Below are 17,499 nucleotides of genomic sequence, written 5' to 3' on the forward strand. Positions count from 1 at the left end.
CTATCTGTACATGTGTTATCTATCTGTTCAATATCACTTATCTATCCACCTCACTGCTAACAGCTGTAGCCGGCCGCTAACAACTTTGTGACGACCTTTTCGGCTAATTTTTCCAACATTGATGACTTTTCAACATGTTTTTATAATAAATAAATAAAAGATTCAACCTTCGACAAAATAACAAGGGTATTTGGGAAGCCAAAAATTTGCTTTTTTAGGCTAAAATTTACAAAAAAAATAAAACAGACTAAAATAGCCAATAAAACAAAATGTCACATCAAATTCATAATCATTTCACTTTTTCTCTCACAAAGATCACATCTAATTATAAAAAAAATCTAACCTTCTTCCCAAACATAAATATTTTAGCCTACTAAAATAGTCAACGTCCCAAACAAGGCCAACATATGGTTGAATGGACTCTTCATCAATTAACCCATTTTTTCCCCAATTTTTTCACACATATATATATATATATATATATATATAAATATATATATTTAGTGCATTTAGGTAAATCTAAAAAGTCTTTTTTAAAAAAAAAAAAAAAAAAAAAGAGAGAGAGACTAAAGTATAAATTAAATTTTTTTAACCAAAGACAAAAAAACAAAAAAAAAAAAACTGAAATTTGAGTTGAAAGATTCTTCAAAACATGCCCACTGAACACAGTTTTAAAACTGAAATAGCAACACAATAATGGTAATGATGAGCATTATTTATTACTTTTTTTTTTTTTTTTAATGACCGGGTATTATGTCAGTTTAATGGTGCCAACAAGTCTTGAAAGGTTAAATTATTAAATAAGAAAAAAGAGAGAACAAGTTTTAATTGTCATTTATAATACCCTTTGTACATAGAATACACACCAAAACATAAAAGCAGCCGATACAAACATACCAATGCAGATGGTTGATACTGCAGTGGTGTCACAGGTACTTGCTAGTCTTCAATATTTTTCATGTATTCCTTCGAAAGTTTAGTCTCCATTATCAGCTTTTGTTCTCTGAGAAGAGAATATCCCGATTCAAGTAAAGCTTCCACAGTTTGCTGTTCAACCAAATGCAAACCAGTTCCAACATGATACAACTAGAAGAAAGTATAAAAGCTTAAAAACATTTCAACTAGCTAGCTCAATTTTTAAATTAAAGAAAACAAAGCATAATAGTCCTCAAAACCTCAATGACCCTTTTTGAGTATAAATCCCAAATCCAATTAAAGCAAATGTGACAAGCCTTTATCAAACAATTGTATGTATGTATACATTTTGCTTAACATTCATTAAAAGTTCTTTCAGTCCTGTATGTTTTCTTCTGTAAAATTTGATCCATTTTCTTATTGAGCTAACTGTATGAGATAGTTCCATCGGTCTCATCAGAATCAGCATCAACTTTATCCTTACATTTCAGTAAAGAAATTCTTGGTATAGCTATAAGACATTTCAAAAGCCCATTTGGAAACAAAAAGCACTTTCCTTCACAAGCGCTTCAAGTAATGATTACTCAATAAACTGAACTTACAACATTTTAATTTTAACCTTCATGAAAGACCATGATTCAAAAGTTAGGCCTTTCACAGAAAGTCAAGGATTGTAGAGAAACACTGATTTCAAAAGCAGATAGTAGTGTTGCAGTTAAGAGCTTACGCTTGGGGGAACAAACACAGGAAGTTTATCATCCTTTCTTTGCTTGAGAAGTCTGTTTCCAAGTTTTTCAACACCTCCAACATCGTCAATCCACTACAATTGAGAAGTAGTTGAACAAAAATGTTCATTAATAAGTTGACACCAAGTCATCGTGAGTTTCCAAATGATGACAATGAACCATCTAACTTAAATAGTAGTGGTAATAATAAACAATGGAGCAACTATTGACTGTTAACTTAAGAAAAGATATGTAAATTGGAATTACCTAAATATGCTAATGCTATATGTTTTTTGAAGTTCATTGATGATTTAACTATCAGTTTATATTAACAATGCAATACTAAAATTTAGTTCATCTGTGTCCTCTTACAATGGTTTGTTTTTCTTATTAAGCATATCATACATAGTTTAATGTTTTAAAGGTCATCCAAGTATGTGTTATACACCCCCAGCCTTGTGGCGCAGGTTTGAGCCACAGGAATCAGCTTCTCCGTGAAGTGGGGGTTAAGGGTGCCCTAGCTCTCCCAAACCTTGCTGTAACAGGAGCCTTGTGCACTAACATTTTTATATGTAGTTTTAGGTTGTCAAGTATTATATGCATTCATGTTTATTAGATGCAATGAACATTATGCAAATAAAAATCTAAATCAATTGAGGTGCCACGTCAATGGGAAAGCTAAAGCACAAGTAAAGAAGTAACCGGAAAATGTTGGATTGAGGCAATGTTCTGAACCATGTGTTACTCTGTAATTGAATCTGGTGAAATTAAGCAATCTCTGCTTTGCTAGTTATTTTAATGACATTTAATGGTTTGGCCAAAACAAATATGACAGATTTCCTCTTTGAATTAAAAATTTCATCTTGAGTCTCTTATTTCATACATTGTCATACATTTAATTCTTAAAGATAATATTTGAACCATAAAACAATGATCATTAAAATATGGTGCAACTCAAAGTGTGGAGAAAAGGCCCACAAGTGGAGAATGTGACATAATGAACTGATAAAGGGTGGTAAAGCCATTATATGAAATCCATGCAAACTAAACTAACTTTAAATATGAAAAATATATATATATATATATATATTCCATATGTAAAGGCAGAATGATAGGTACCTTAGAGATTGACCTGTCATATGTTCGAGACCTAAGTGCTCCATAAAAATCCAAGGCTGCGCAATTATTAAAAGAAAGAAAAGGTTATTATTGCCCACATGTTTCCTTGTATATCTACTAAAAATTCTGCCAAAACAATCATTTTAATGTACAGTATGACAAGAAGCAGCACTGTGACATTATTGGCACTGTATTTTCCATGTTGTCACACAACTAAAGCATATTTTGGTGCAGGTTAAAACGTAAAATGTTGTCGTAAACATGACTATGGATGTACAGAACGAGTATGAATTTGGATGTGGTTGTACTTATATTGTGTATAAGGAAGTTCATGCAACTTACAACAGTACTATGGCATGAAAAATTAATTACACATGATAAAGCAAAGTCACCACAATGGTGTCCAAAATTTTCAACAAATTTAGTGCATTATAATACAAGTATTACTTATCAAGACATGTAAAACTAAACATACCTTGATTAGGAAATGTGTTTACTATGCTTTCAACCTCATCCTTTGATATGCCATCTTTCTCATATGTTTTGTGAACAATACTAATGATGTCTTCCTGAGTAGGTTGCCTGTTCCACAAAGAAAACACAAAGAATGTTGGAGAGCACCACAGGATTGCATCTTATATTACCAGAGCTGGTCCTTTCTAACCGAGGATGCTAGGAGAATAGAAGGGATGGGGATCATGAAGTATCTTGGATGATTCGCTCAAGTCTAGATGTCCATGATGTTTGTAGTATGAAGTTATGATGTATAGTCTTACACGTACATGTATCTAGAATTCTTAGCCCCTCTCTGAATTTCTATTTCCGGATTGTTCCCTTCGGATCCTAACCTTATCACCTTTCAACTCCCAAACCCTAACCTTATCACTTTAGGACCACTCTAGGAAAAATCACAGTGGGGACACCAACATGGTGGTGACACACGTGTCCATGTGTTCGACATGCCATGTGGCATGTCAAATTTTTTTTAACTGTTATATTTCTTGTAGAACATGTTGGGGACACTTCATGGACACGCGTTGTGTTTGGACATGCCTTGGGATACCTTTGTAGGTTTTTTCTTTTCTTTTTTAACTATATGTTAAGAAAGCTGATTTGGGGTTAAGTAAAATAAATGGAAATGAAGAGGGAAAAAGTAAAAATGAATAAAAATACACCCACATATACATCGATGCTTCTCATATTTATGTATCCTAAATTTATATTCATATACATAGTAAATAAAATATATAAAAATTGCAATATCCGTGTCATGTTCTTATCTTTTTTTAGAATTGCTTTGTTCCATGTCCGTACCCGTGTCTGTGTTTCTAGGCCAAGATCATTAACAAGTGATTCGTATCATTTTTTTTTTTATAGAATTGCTTTGTTTCGTGTCTATACCCTGTGTCTGTGTTTCTAAGCCAAGACCATTAACAAATGAAATTGATCCCAACAACTACCTAGGTTGGAACCGCCCAGGATCCTTGGAGAATTTGTGGCTTGGAGGCTAGAGTCAATGAAGTGTCCGGGGTGCTTGACCCCCTTTGGGGATGGTCCCCCTTGACCAACCTTAGAGAGAGAGAGAGAGAGAGAGAGAGAAGCGTTACTGACCAAAGACATGATATTTTGATATCTCTAAAGACGACCTAACATACTGAGGTAAGGATTCTCCATTGATTGTTGACTACAGAAGGCTGAGGGACAAAGATTCCATGACAGGTTATATTTGGTTAGGAGATTCCAAGACAGGGATCTTGGGGCTGGATAGACCAAAGACATGATATTAAAAGAAAAAGGGAGAAAAAAGAAGAAGAAAAAAAAACAGAAAAGAAAATATCTCAATAGACTAATCTCCCTATAAAAGGGGATCTTCCCTATGTATGGAAGACACACTGACAATAACACTTCACCAATAACACTTCTCTCCAGCAAATGCATTGCTCCCCACTGCCATCTTCTATTTCTTCTAGGGTGCCCTTGGCTCTCTCCTCCTTTGCCTCAGGTGGTCCCTTGGCAGCTGAGCACCTACGATCTTCCCAAACCACCTCATCCCAGCGATCTCATACTCCATTATCCACAATTTTTAACACTTAATGTAGCAACTCATAGAGATCCTAGATACATTGAGAGGATAAAGGTGTGTATTTATGAATTTCTAAATTATATGATTCTTCACACAATGGTTCTCATGTCTTACCAATAAGTTTCCAAAAAGCTCATTGTAAGAAATAATGTATAGAGAAAGAGAGAGAATAAATTGTATGTATTATTATTGATTAATATATTGATATATAAATTACAATGATTCATGATTCCTATATATAGAAGAGGGTGAGTGTGTAGTAGGTAAGGAGTAGGTGAAGTGGAGGTGGTAGTGGTGTAGTGGGTTAGGTTTAGTGGAGTAGGTGAGGTGGTAGTGGTGTAGTGGGTTAGGTTTAGTGGAGTAGGTTTAAGTGGGTGAAGTAGGTGGAGAGTAGGTGGATTTTAACAGCCCCCGCAAACTCAAGGGGGATAGGAACTAACCAACTTGAGTTTGGAGAGAGTAACAAAATAAGAAAATACATAAAAATAAAAGAGGATAGGTGACACTGTATGGTCGTGTCAGACCATTGGTGAAGACACTGGATGGTGGTGTCATAACGTTGTAGAGGACACTGTATGGGGGTGTCATAACGTTGTAGAGGACACTGTATGGTGGTGTCATAACGGTGTAGAGGACACTGGATGGCGGTGTCAGACCGATGTAGAAGACAGTTTATGGGGTCATGTCGGACCGTTGTAGCAGACAATGTTGTGACAGTTGTGGTGACAGTTTACGGAGTCTTGCTGGACCCTTGTAGAACCTAACCGGAATCAATGTCGGGACAGTTTACAGAGTCTTGTCGGACCCATGAAGGAGCTAACCGGAATCAATGTCGGGACAGTTTACAGAGTCTTGTCGGACCCTTGTAGAAACTAACCGGAATCTATGTCGGGACAGTTTACAGAGTCTTGTCGGACCCATAAAGGAGCTAACCGGAATCAATGTCGGGACAGTTTACAGAGTCTTGTCGGACCCATGTAGAAACTAACCGGAATCAATGTCGGGACAGTTTACAGAGTCTTGTCGGACCCTTGGAAAAGCTAACCGGAATCAAATGTCGGGACAGTTTACAGAGTCTTGTCGGACCCCTAAAAAGTCGCACCCTCAAAAGGTGTGTCCAATCTTTCAAAAGGCGTGCCATCAAAAGGCGTGCCCAATCCATAAAAGGCGTGCCATCAAAAGGCGTGCCCAATCCATAAAAAGACGTGCCATCAAAAGGCGCGCCAGACACGCGGCGATGCACGTGATCGACAGTGCGCGTGTCGGCCTCTTCGTCATGTGCTATATAAATGAAGGCGGAGGCTGAGAGAACATGTGGAAATCAAACCAGTCTGAAACCTCTAAAAAACTCTTCGTGGGCTGAGAGAGATACACTGGTAACACTCTGTAAACACTCTGTAACCAACCCATCTCTGAAACACTCAGCAACCATAACATGGCCTCTTCTTCCCGTCCAGCTACCCAGAACATGGCCTCCTCTTCCCGTGGTCTGCTTACGCTCTTTCCAGAACTGAACGAGTCCACAAGAGAAATAATTGGTGCGGTGGCCAGTGAACCCCAACCAAATACCTCTGGTTTTGCTCCGTTGAACTTTCCGATGCGGTCGGTGGAGCAAAAAATGGCGGTGCAGTCGGATGTGGAGGCCAATCAGTATACCTTGAAGTCATGTGTGGAAACCATGACTGCGGTTACAAATTTGTCGAACCGGCTGCAGAGTAGGACAAATGAGGTGCAGCAGTTAAACGCCCAACTGGCTCTGCTCCAACGCATGTATAAGGATGCGCGAGCAGAGATAAGTGTGCTAAAGGCGGAAAACAAGGAGCTGAAGCGGAAGGCCAGTTTTATGTTCCGATTTGGAGGGCCGCCATATGCTGCAGTGGAGGAGCAGGGAGTAGTGATCATGCCCAGTGGAGTGGGAAACACGGAGGCAACACCGGCAAGGGCCGCCCAAGACGGTGGCAAGAAGAAAAGACCGGCGGAATAGGCGAGAAGAAAAATCCCACTGTTCCGATTTGTGTTGGTTGTGTTTTGTTTTGTTTTGTGTTTTTTATTTTTTTTTATTTTTTTTATTTTTTTTTTATGGTGTAAAATGCTGATCGGGGTTGATACCCGGCATGAAGAAATGACAAGTTTGTAAGATGTGTTTTTTTTTTTTTTTTTTTTTTTTTTTTTTTTTTTTTGGGAGTGTTTTGTTGAAAAAATAAAAATAAAATGAAAGAAAACAAGGGAGAAAGAAAATAGATAAAAAATATTTATAGATGGATTATATGAAAAACATCAGTGCGATTGTTTCAAAATAAAGTGGGGTATTTAAAAAAGAGGAAAAGTGACTTGGAAAAAATAAATAAAAATAAGTGATTTTTGAAATCAAATGGAGGAGAGAGAGGGACAAACCCATGTGATAAAGTGGAGAGAGAGTCGGTGAGTGGGGTGCAAAAGGTGAAGGAGAAATGATGGATTGAAAATGATTTGGGTCAAAAGTGGACACTGTTAGTGGGGAACATGAGTGCATTGATTATTTGATATAATAATAATAATAATAAAAATAAAAAGTTAGAACAGTTGGAGAGAATGAGTGGAGTATGGTAAGGGTTTCATCCAAAGCCAAAATTCCTGCAGCGAATCACTTCGCAAATCCTAGCATGAGCTTTTTCTCTTTCCAGGCTTATTCATGAATTTCCTGGTGATTTCAAGAGCCTCTGGTGGCATTGTGGCAGAGAACACCCCAACCTGGATTTTGGGTGGCAGCAACTGAGAACACCCCAACCTGGATTTTGGGTGGCAGCAACTGGAAAATATCATAGATCTGATTTTTAAAAACCTCGTGACAGCATTTCATCAGCTTCATCCAAGACAAACATTTTGATGTAAACAGGGCGAAGTGATTGTCTCCGCAACATGTCAAACACACGACCAGGAGTACCAACAACAACATGAACCCCACTGGAGAGAATGCGCTGATCTTCGCGCACACTAGTCCCTCCAACACAAGCATGAACCTTCACACTTTGCTGGGCAAGTTCAAGAGTGGGTGGAAGAACCAAAGCTTGGCACTCAACCAAGCTATAATCTAGCTGCTGCAGAATTCCAGAGCAGAATGTTGCAGTGTTTCCAGTTCTAGACTGTCTCGTCATATGAGGTGAAGAATTCTTCTCCATCAGCCTCACACATGACTACAGTTGCACAAATCTTTGTTGATTTTATCGGCGGAATAGGTTGAGGTCCGGCGGGCGGCTAAGGTGAGGTTGCCGCCCGCCGGGGAAGCGAAAATACTAGGTTTTAAACCAGCTCTGATACCATGAAAGAAATAATGTATAGAGAAAGAGAGAGAATAAATTGTATGTATTATTATTGATTGATATATTGATATATAAATTACAATGATTCATGATTCCTATATATAGAAGAGGGTGAGTGTGTAGTAGGTAAGGAGTAGGTGAAGTGGAGGTGGTAGTGGTGTAGTGGGTTAGGTTTAGTGGAGTAGGTGAGGTGGTAGTGGTGTAGTGGGTTAGGTTTAGTGGAGTAGGTTTAAGTGGGTGAAGTAGGTGGAGAGTAGGTGGATTTTAACACTCATCTATTATCAAAATCTTACGATTCGCGATTTATGCATAATCTATACAAATTTTTGGGTGAATCCATTTTGGGAGTGAATCTATGGTGAATTGCATGATTCATAATGGATTCATAATTTGATTCACTTTTTACAATTCATGCAATTCTAGAAACTATCTTGTCCAACATATTCCAACCCTCTTTTACCTCTTTTTTTTATTTATTTATAAATAAAACGACAATACAACTTCTAAGAATGTTTAGTACGAAAATGACCAATACATATGGACGATTTGTTGTTATTTTAGTAATCATGGGATTTTTTAATCGGATCCTGTCAAATTCAGTAAGAGTCCCAACATATGTTCAACATTTTCACCTCATTTTTTTCCTATATATATATATATATATATATCTTCTAAGGATGTTTAAAGTTAAAAGTAATTTACCACCCATGAATTATCTACTGCAATTTTTGTGACATAAATAGTTCAATATTACATGAGTCAGATTAGTTAAAACTTACGGTTCCACAAATTATTAATTTTTACTTCTTACTTTCTTTGAACAATAAACACACATAACATTTAAAGTGATTTAAATTTTGAAATAAAGAATTCCAATTAATTTTTTCTTATTAGTATACTCTATCTAGGGTTCCTAGATTCATTTTATGAATGTCAAGGGAAATTATGCTATGATTTTAAAATTATTTTTTAGTTGGTCGGATTTGGACCCACATCTCTTGTTATGAAGGCAATGTCTACCCAATTAAATGATATAATTATGTCCTTATATAAGATCTATTTTAAAACTTGTGTCAAAATAAATTTATTTCATTTTTTTCATATATAAAATTGTCCATTATTTTTTATAATTTGCATTAAATCTTAACGATTCTTGATTTGATTCAATTCACCACACAATTCTCAATTTGACAACTACTTTGTAGTTTGATGATTTGCTGCAGGCAAGATCAGAAACCATTAAATTAATACACATACCAATAAAACTTGTCCATCCTTCCATCACGAATCAAGGGAGCATAGATTGTTGAAAGATCATTCCCTGTAACTATGATAGGAACTCTGTTTGTAACATCTGATTCCCTCCAGTCTTGACCAATACTAACTCTTGTAGGATTATCAGCCAAATTCATCAAAGTCCCAACAACAATTTGATTGTTGACTGTCATTTGAGTGTTTCCTAAATAAAAACGGAAGAATACATATATTCATCAGAGAAATTAGAAAATAAAAAGAATTATAATATCATTCCATGAATTCAGGATGAAGACATAGAACACATGCCCAATAAAAGTCAAACTGCAGCTCACCAAATCTGCCAAGGCCAGCATCAATATCATTGATCATTAAACAGCTCATCTTCCCCTGTATTAGTCAAGGAAAAAAATAAACTGCATTGATAGCTTAAAGTAGGAGAATAATAAGAAATAAGAAAATCCATCAGCTTGTTGACATGAATATAAGGAGACCCCCTTAGCACAGTATTTAATTCAATTATCTATTGTTGCTGATCAAAAAATAAAAAAAACCATATCGGGCCTCTCACCTTTCCAGAATCTTTAACCAAGAGAAGAAGCCAATATCATCTTACATTAGAAATAATGCCAGCAATTGTATCAATCAAAAAGAGGCTATGTTACAGTGGATCTAAACAACATCAATGACTTTTCTACCTTTTGAATGCTTTGTGTGATAAACAAAATATAAATGGGACACGTAAATAATAACCTTGGACTGTTGACAAGTGGTACAAAGCCTCTAGTTTGGGACTGAGTCCGAGGAATTAAAAAAGGGGAAGGAAGTGAAAAGGTTGACTCAAGTCAGCTATGATTACATACATTGCCTCAGGTTTGACAAACAAGTTTCACATGAAAAAGATTTGGGTCAAAGTCAAAGTTTTTGAGTCCGTTAACTCCTCTCACCACATAGTTCATGAAATCTGTAGAGAAATTGTAACATTATACATGCTTTTACCAAACCCAGAGATGGCTTCTGAATGTTTGGAATCCCACATCTAGAATAAATCACTATTACTACTAACTGAGAGCAACCACTGGCCTAAATAAATGATATGCAGAATGCTGTCATAGTTTCATGATAGCTATCATCCTGAATTAAAAGTTTCATGAATGATTATGATTTTGTGACATGCACAAGCTCAATTATGTGACAGGGCACTAATTGAGGAGTGGTGGTATCTGTTTCTGTATCGAAGGTGGAATGCATGAAATAATCTCTAGGCTCACATAAATATCTTTGTGGTCATTAGTATATTTTGCCAACCCCCTCTCCAATACTTGTGAAGGTTTTCAAAATATTTCATGTAAGCAAAGTCATATCCATTTTAGAGCAAATCATAGCATTCAACTTTAGCATCTCATTTGTAAATTATGGAGCAATTAAGAAGGTTAAATACTCAAACAAAGGTTACGCTTAGGAAATTTTTATTTATTTTTATTTTTTTGCAAGGGAACACTTCAATGGCACTTAATAAAGAAGATAAAAAAAGCATCTTCTTTTGTATTCTAAGCTGGCCTGCACCATATCGAAGAGCAAAACAAGAATTTTTTGGTTTTGTATAGCCAGTTCATGTGTTTTTAGGGAATTTTTTTTTTAAAATCTAGTTATTGATTTAATTTCATTATCAGCATCCAGACACACTGTTTTGATCCAAAATCCTAGCCTACACATGTTGGGCCATCAAAGCATCAGGCTACATTCTGTAAATTATCTCCAATTAATTCACAGAAAAATGGAGGTACAACAGCCATGGTACTCTCAAGGCTGATGATAAGAAGAAAAAGAAACATAGATGTAAAACCCAAGTTGTGTGTAGAATTATTTTATTGGATAGATTAGTAATTAAATTAATTTATATGGGTCATTTATTAATATCAAAGAATTAGTTATGAGATGGCATTATATTTTCTATTACTTGGATGGGTAATTTTGTAACTTTGAGAAATTAGGTTAATAAGCCCACCTGCTGTGGCTTTAAGTCTTGGAAAACAAACAAAACAGAGGCTGGGAATTGCTCCATAGGCGGCTAGGGTTTGAGAAGGTAAAAGAAAAAAGAAAAGAAAAAGAGAAGAGAGATTCAAGTGAGGCTGCAATAGGGATTGGAGGCAGCACGTTTGTTAATGTACACCTCCTACACCACTAAAACCTACCACTACCACTACACACCTCCACTACTCTTCACCAACTCCACCTACCACCTCCACTTTACCTACTACCACCACCCACTCTACACCTACTACTCCCAAAACCTCTCTATATATAGGACTTGTAATATACAGATAAAAATATCAACAATACAAAATATACATCAATATATCAATCAATAATAATACATACAATTTATTCTCTCTCTTTCTCTATACATTATTTCTTACATGGTATCAGAGCTGGTTTAAAACCTAGTATTTTCGCTTCCCCGGCGGGCGGCAACCTCACCTTAGCCGCCCGCCGGACCTCAACCTATTCCGCTGATAAAATCAACAAAGATTTGTGCAACTGTAGTCATGTGTGAGGCTGATGGAGAAGAATTCTTCACCTCATATGACGAGACAGTCTGGAACTGGAAACACTGCAACATTCTGCTCTGGAATTCTGCAGCAGCTAGATTATAGCTTGGTTGAGTGCCAAGCTTTGGTTCTTCCACCCACTCTTGAACTTGCCCAGCAAAGTGTAAAGGTTCATGCTTGTGTTGGAGGGACTAGTGTGCGCGAAGATCAGCGCATTCTCTCCAGTGGGGTTCATGTTGTTGTTGGTACTCCTGGTCGTGTGTTTGACATGTTGCGGAGACAATCACTTCGCCCTGTTTACATCAAAATGTTTGTCTTGGATGAAGCTGATGAAATGCTGTCACGAGGTTTTTAAAAATCAGATCTATGATATTTTCCAGTTGCTGCCACCCAAAATCCAGGTTGGGGTGTTCTCAGTTGCTGCCACCCAAAATCCAGGTTGGGGTGTTCTCTGCCACAATGCCACCAGAGGCTCTTGAAATCACCAGGAAATTCATGAATAAGCCTGGAAAGAGAAAAAGCTCATGCTAGGATTTGCGAAGTGATTCGCTGCAGGAATTTTGGCTTTGGATGAAACCCTTACCATACTCCACTCATTCTCTCCAACTGTTCTAACTTTTTATTTTTATTATTATTATTATTATATCAAATAATCAATGCACTCATGTTCCCCACTAACAGTGTCCACTTTTGACCCAAACCATTTTCAATCCATCATTTCTCCTTCACCTTTTGCACCCCACTCACCGACTCTCTCTCCACTTTATCACATGGGTTTGTCCCTCTCTCTCCTCCATTTGATTTCAAAAATCACTTATTTTTATTTATTTTTTCCAAGTCACTTTTCCTCTTTTTTAAATACCCCACTTTATTTTGAAACAATCGCACTGATGTTTTTCATATAATCCATCTATAAATATTTTTTATCTATTTTCTTTCTCCCTTGTTTTCTTTCATTTTATTTTTATTTTTTCAACAAAACACTCCCAAAAAAAAAAAAAAAAAAAAAACAACATTGTACAAACTTGTCATTTCTTCATGCCGGGGATCAACCCCGATCAGCATTTTACACCATAAAAAAAATAAATAAAAAATAAAAAAAATAAAAATAAAAAAAACACAAAACAAAACAAAACACAACCAACACAAATCGGAACAGTGGGATTTTTCTTCTCGCCTATTCTGCCGGTCTTTTCTTCTTGCCACCGTCTTGGGCGGCCCTTGCCGGTGTTGCCTCCGTGTTTCCCACTCCACTGGGCATGATCACTACTCCCTGCTCCTCCACTGCAGCATATGGCGGCCCTCCAAATCGGAACATAAAACTGGCCTTCCGCTTCAGCTCCTTGTTTTCCGCCTTTAGCACACTTATCTCTGCTCGCGCATCCTTATACATGCGTTGGAGCAGAGCCAGTTGGGCGTTTAACTGCTGCACCTCATTTGTCCTACTCTGCAGCCGGTTCGACAAATTTGTAACCGCAGTCATGGTTTCCACACATGACTTCAAGGTATACTGATTGGCCTCCACATCCGACTGCACCGCCATTTTTTGCTCCACCGACCGCATCGGAAAGTTCAACGGAGCAAAACCAGAGGTGTTTGGTTGAGGTTCACTGGCCACCGCACCAGTTATTTCTCTTGTGGACTCATTCAGTTCTGGAAAGAGCGTAAGTAGCCCACGGGAAGAGGAGGCCATGTTCTGGTTAGCTGGACGGGAAGAAGAGGCCATGTTATGGGTTGCAGAGTGTTTCAGAGAAGGGTTGGTTACAGAGTGTTTCAGACTGCAAAGGTTCAGAGGTTTCAGACTGGTTTGTTATGCTTCCCAACCTCAGCCTCCGCTTCGATTTATAAAGACTCTAACGAAGCGGCAGACACGCGCATCATGCGCCGCTCGACGCTCGCCGACAATATGGGCGCGCCTTTTGATGGCACGTCTTTTGATGGCACGCCTTTTGATGGCACGCCTTTTGATGAATTGGGCACGCCTTTTGATGGCACGCCTTTTGAAAGATTGGGCACACCTTTTGAGGGTGCGACTTTTTAAGGGTCCGACAAGACTCTGTAAACTGTCCCGACATTGATTCCGGTTAGCTCCTTTATGGGTCCGACAAGACTCTGTAAACTGTCCCGACATTGATTCCGGTTAGTTTCTACAAGGGTCCAGCAAGACTCTGTAAACTGTCACAACAACTGTCACAACATTGTCTGCTACAACGGTCCGACATGACCCCGTAAACTGTCTGCTACAACGGTCTGACACGACCACACAGTGTCTGCTTCAACGGTCCGACATGACCCCGTAAACTGTCTGCTACAACGGTCTGACACGACCATACCGTGTCTCCTATCCTGTTTTATTTTATTTATCAATTTACTTTTCTGTTTGTTACTCTCTCCAAACTCAAGTTGGTTAGTTCCTATCCTCCTTGAGTTTGAGGGGGGCTGTTAATGTACACCTCCTACACCACTAAAACCTACCACTACCACTACACACCTCCACTACTCTTCACCCACTCCACCTACCACCTCCACTTTACCTACTACCACCACCCACTCTACACCTACTACTCCCAAAACCTCTCTATATATAGGACTTGTAATATACAGATAAAAATATCAACAATACAAAATATACATCAATATATCAATCAATAATAATACATACAATTTATTCTCTCTCTTTCTCTATACATTATTATTCTCTCTCTTTCTCTATACATTATTTCTTACAACGTTGGTGATTTTGGGACACCCATTGATTAAAGTAAAATCTGTCTTTACTGTTAATTATTAAGTTTATGTTGAGGAATTTAACAATCAAGGCATTAAGGGGATTTGGAAGATCTATAGGTGCCTACTTAGGTTTTGAGAATTGGGTGCAATGTGTAAGTGTAACTTTGGGTGGGTAATAAAAACAATAGAGTTTTGTATCATGGGTAAGGGTGCGTTTGGCTATAAAGTTGGGTTGAATGGTTTGATCACTTGGATATTAAAGCAATACATTAATCTAATATGGTGGGGCTTTTGTGGGTGTATATAACACGTAAAAATATTAATTTATTTGAGATTTTGTTTATTAGGTTTGTGTGGTTGAAGTGATGGAGCTAGGTGTTTAGAGTTGGTGTTGGAATATTATTTCTAAGCGTTTAGTGTAAGTAACCCTCTATCACTGTTGGTTCATTTTTATTCCTACTGAATCGTTTAAAATTATAAATATTTATTTATAGTCTTCATGTTCTTTTAAAATAAAATATGGGTCAAGTATAAAACAACATCGAATATTATTATGAAAGTTATTTGAATATTTTATGAAACTATTCTGAAAATTATACCAAATGTTTATTCCGAAAATATCAAATATTTTATTTAAAAGTTGTGTATTGTTTGAATTTTGAACATCACTCTAGTCTGACTATGATTTGGACCTTAGCCAATGGGGGTTATTTATTAGCACAGAAACTAGTTTCTTTTCGGGCTTTACCACCGGCCTATGTGTAGTTCTGGACCTTGTCACAAGCTAAGTGACCGTAATCACCAAGACTTGGGTTTGTGAATCAAATTATTGAACCATCTGAATATCGAACCATCGATTTGAACAACGAATTTACTTTGAATTATCTTGTTGGCTTTTCAATTAAAATATATTGTACATTGTTTATTTTTAGCTATGAAATCATCTTATAAATAATTGTTCATTTATTGAATTGTAACAAAAATTATATTTATTGGTTATCGACTATTTATTTATTTATTTTTGTATACTTGATCCAGCTAGCAGTGATGGTTGGTTATTTACTGGGCTGTCTAGCTTACCCTTATTTTTTTTTTCCAGATTCTGAGGAGTAGAGCTGCGCGGGATTTTTACTTGGGGGAGTGCCGAGAGTAGGACTATGATTTAAGTACTTGGATTATTATTTTTTATTTTATTAGTGGACTTGGTGGACAATTTCATATGATAAGAATTATCTATTTGTATGATTTTTAGCATTATGATATTTAAGGATTTAATTTGAGTATTTTACATTGTTGGTTATGTGTTGGACTCTTAGCCTTGCATGCTCACTTAAATGAGTGTGCGGCGTTGTCACGAAACTTGGGGCGTGACAATAGAGAAGGCAAGTTGAAGCCCCATCCAAGTAGTTAGCTCAAGAGGGGTACTCCAACCCATAACAATTGCATACCTCCGGTCAATGTGGATTCGAAACAATGAAAGAACCACAAAATGAATGGTGGGAGTTGAATTTAAGATAAAAAAATCTGTAAGCGAGAAGAAAAACATACTGATTGAATCATCACTAATCTGATTGAATCCCTAAGTGCAGATATACACCAGTTGAAAGAAGGTGAACATGGTGGTCTTGAACTTTAGAAGTCAAACTACAGCTTAATGGAACAGTTGGTGACATAGAATTGTGTGTATGCATATATACAGTTCTCATTATTTTCATCTAGTGTATGATACATTATTGACCACGTTGAGTACTTGAGTTTTGTTCACCAATGAATAATTGGCACTTCAATTTCCAAGCTTTGCTTTGAAGGTGATGCTGAATAGATTTTAGTTTTGGATGAGCAGTGCACTTTGTGCTCAGATTATCATCATATTCTCTTCCAGAAAATTTGTAACCTCTAGATCTCCCACAGAAGTACTACATGACACAGATTCACCGTATCAACGAAATCTTGGTCCGTAGAAATCTCCTATCAGTAATTGTAAAACCAGTTTCTGCAAAAGTTGGGCCATGCAGCTTTACAATGAAAAGCTATCACTTAATTTATTGCCTAATCTTTTCAGAATCCACCCAAAATCAGATAAAAACATTCTAAATGGAAGTAGTATCTCCTCAATGCAGTCATATTATTATCATAAGAGGCAGTTGGGGTATTTGTTAGAATAGTTATTTTCGTTCTCGTTCTTCTGTTAATATGTACGTAAGTTGAGAGTATGATGGTCATATTACAATGTTAGGGTCATATTACAATGTTAGGGTTTGTATATATATTTTGCCGATGTAGAGTTGAGAAAAACAATTTTACTGAGATATATAAAAATTCCTTCTCTTCTCTCGTCTTCTTCTTCCTCCTTCTAAACCTTAACCCTAACTCTCTTCATTTACCTTCTAACTTGGTATTAGAGTGAGCCATTCTTCATTAGAAAGTGTTCTACAGATTCTGGAGATTGAATTGAGGTGACCGAGATGTGCTGACGTCATCAGCCGTACGGTGACGTCAGCATGACATCATCACTGTACGGACGGAACCTTCACCTCTAGGCTCGAAATGATATTTTGAAAATTATGCTGATTTTTGTAGAATTTTTTTATTATCCCTTATGTGAATTTTCTATTTTCAAATGTTTTTTGTGATTTTTGGTGCATTTTTTTGAATCTAGTTTTGGGGCCTGTTTTTGCTGAATCTTTTTGCTACAACCTAATCTATAGGTGTCGAAATACCCTAATCTAGTGCCCTTTGCTATTAATTTGTTGTTTGCTACTGATTGGGTTGATTTTTTGGGTCATTTTTCTGCCTCCTTGGTTTGTATCTGTTCCACAGAC

The 17,499-nt window shown here is 37.0% G+C and overlaps 1 protein-coding gene across 1 annotated transcript in view; it reads right to left on the minus strand.

Annotated features, from left to right (window-relative positions):
- Positions 1-780: 780 nt before the first annotated feature.
- The window catches only part of LOC114273417 (P-loop containing nucleoside triphosphate hydrolases superfamily protein), a 36,674-nt gene continuing 19,955 nt past the window's right edge, over positions 781-17,499 (minus strand). The window contains exons 7-12 of the mRNA XM_028215197.2: positions 9,731-9,785; positions 9,399-9,600; positions 3,235-3,341; positions 2,760-2,815; positions 1,643-1,735; positions 781-1,047 (exon numbers count right to left, since the gene is read on the minus strand). Coding sequence (XP_028070998.1) covers positions 940-1,047; positions 1,643-1,735; positions 2,760-2,815; positions 3,235-3,341; positions 9,399-9,600; positions 9,731-9,785 — 621 coding nt within the window. The 3' untranslated portion in view covers positions 781-939. The remainder of the gene's footprint in view (positions 1,048-1,642; positions 1,736-2,759; positions 2,816-3,234; positions 3,342-9,398; positions 9,601-9,730; positions 9,786-17,499) is intronic.

Source organism: Camellia sinensis, chromosome 15, assembly GCF_055761805.1.
Source record: "Camellia sinensis isolate YWXY chromosome 15, ASM5576180v1, whole genome shotgun sequence".
Classification (NCBI taxonomy): Eukaryota; Viridiplantae; Streptophyta; class Magnoliopsida; order Ericales; family Theaceae; genus Camellia; species Camellia sinensis.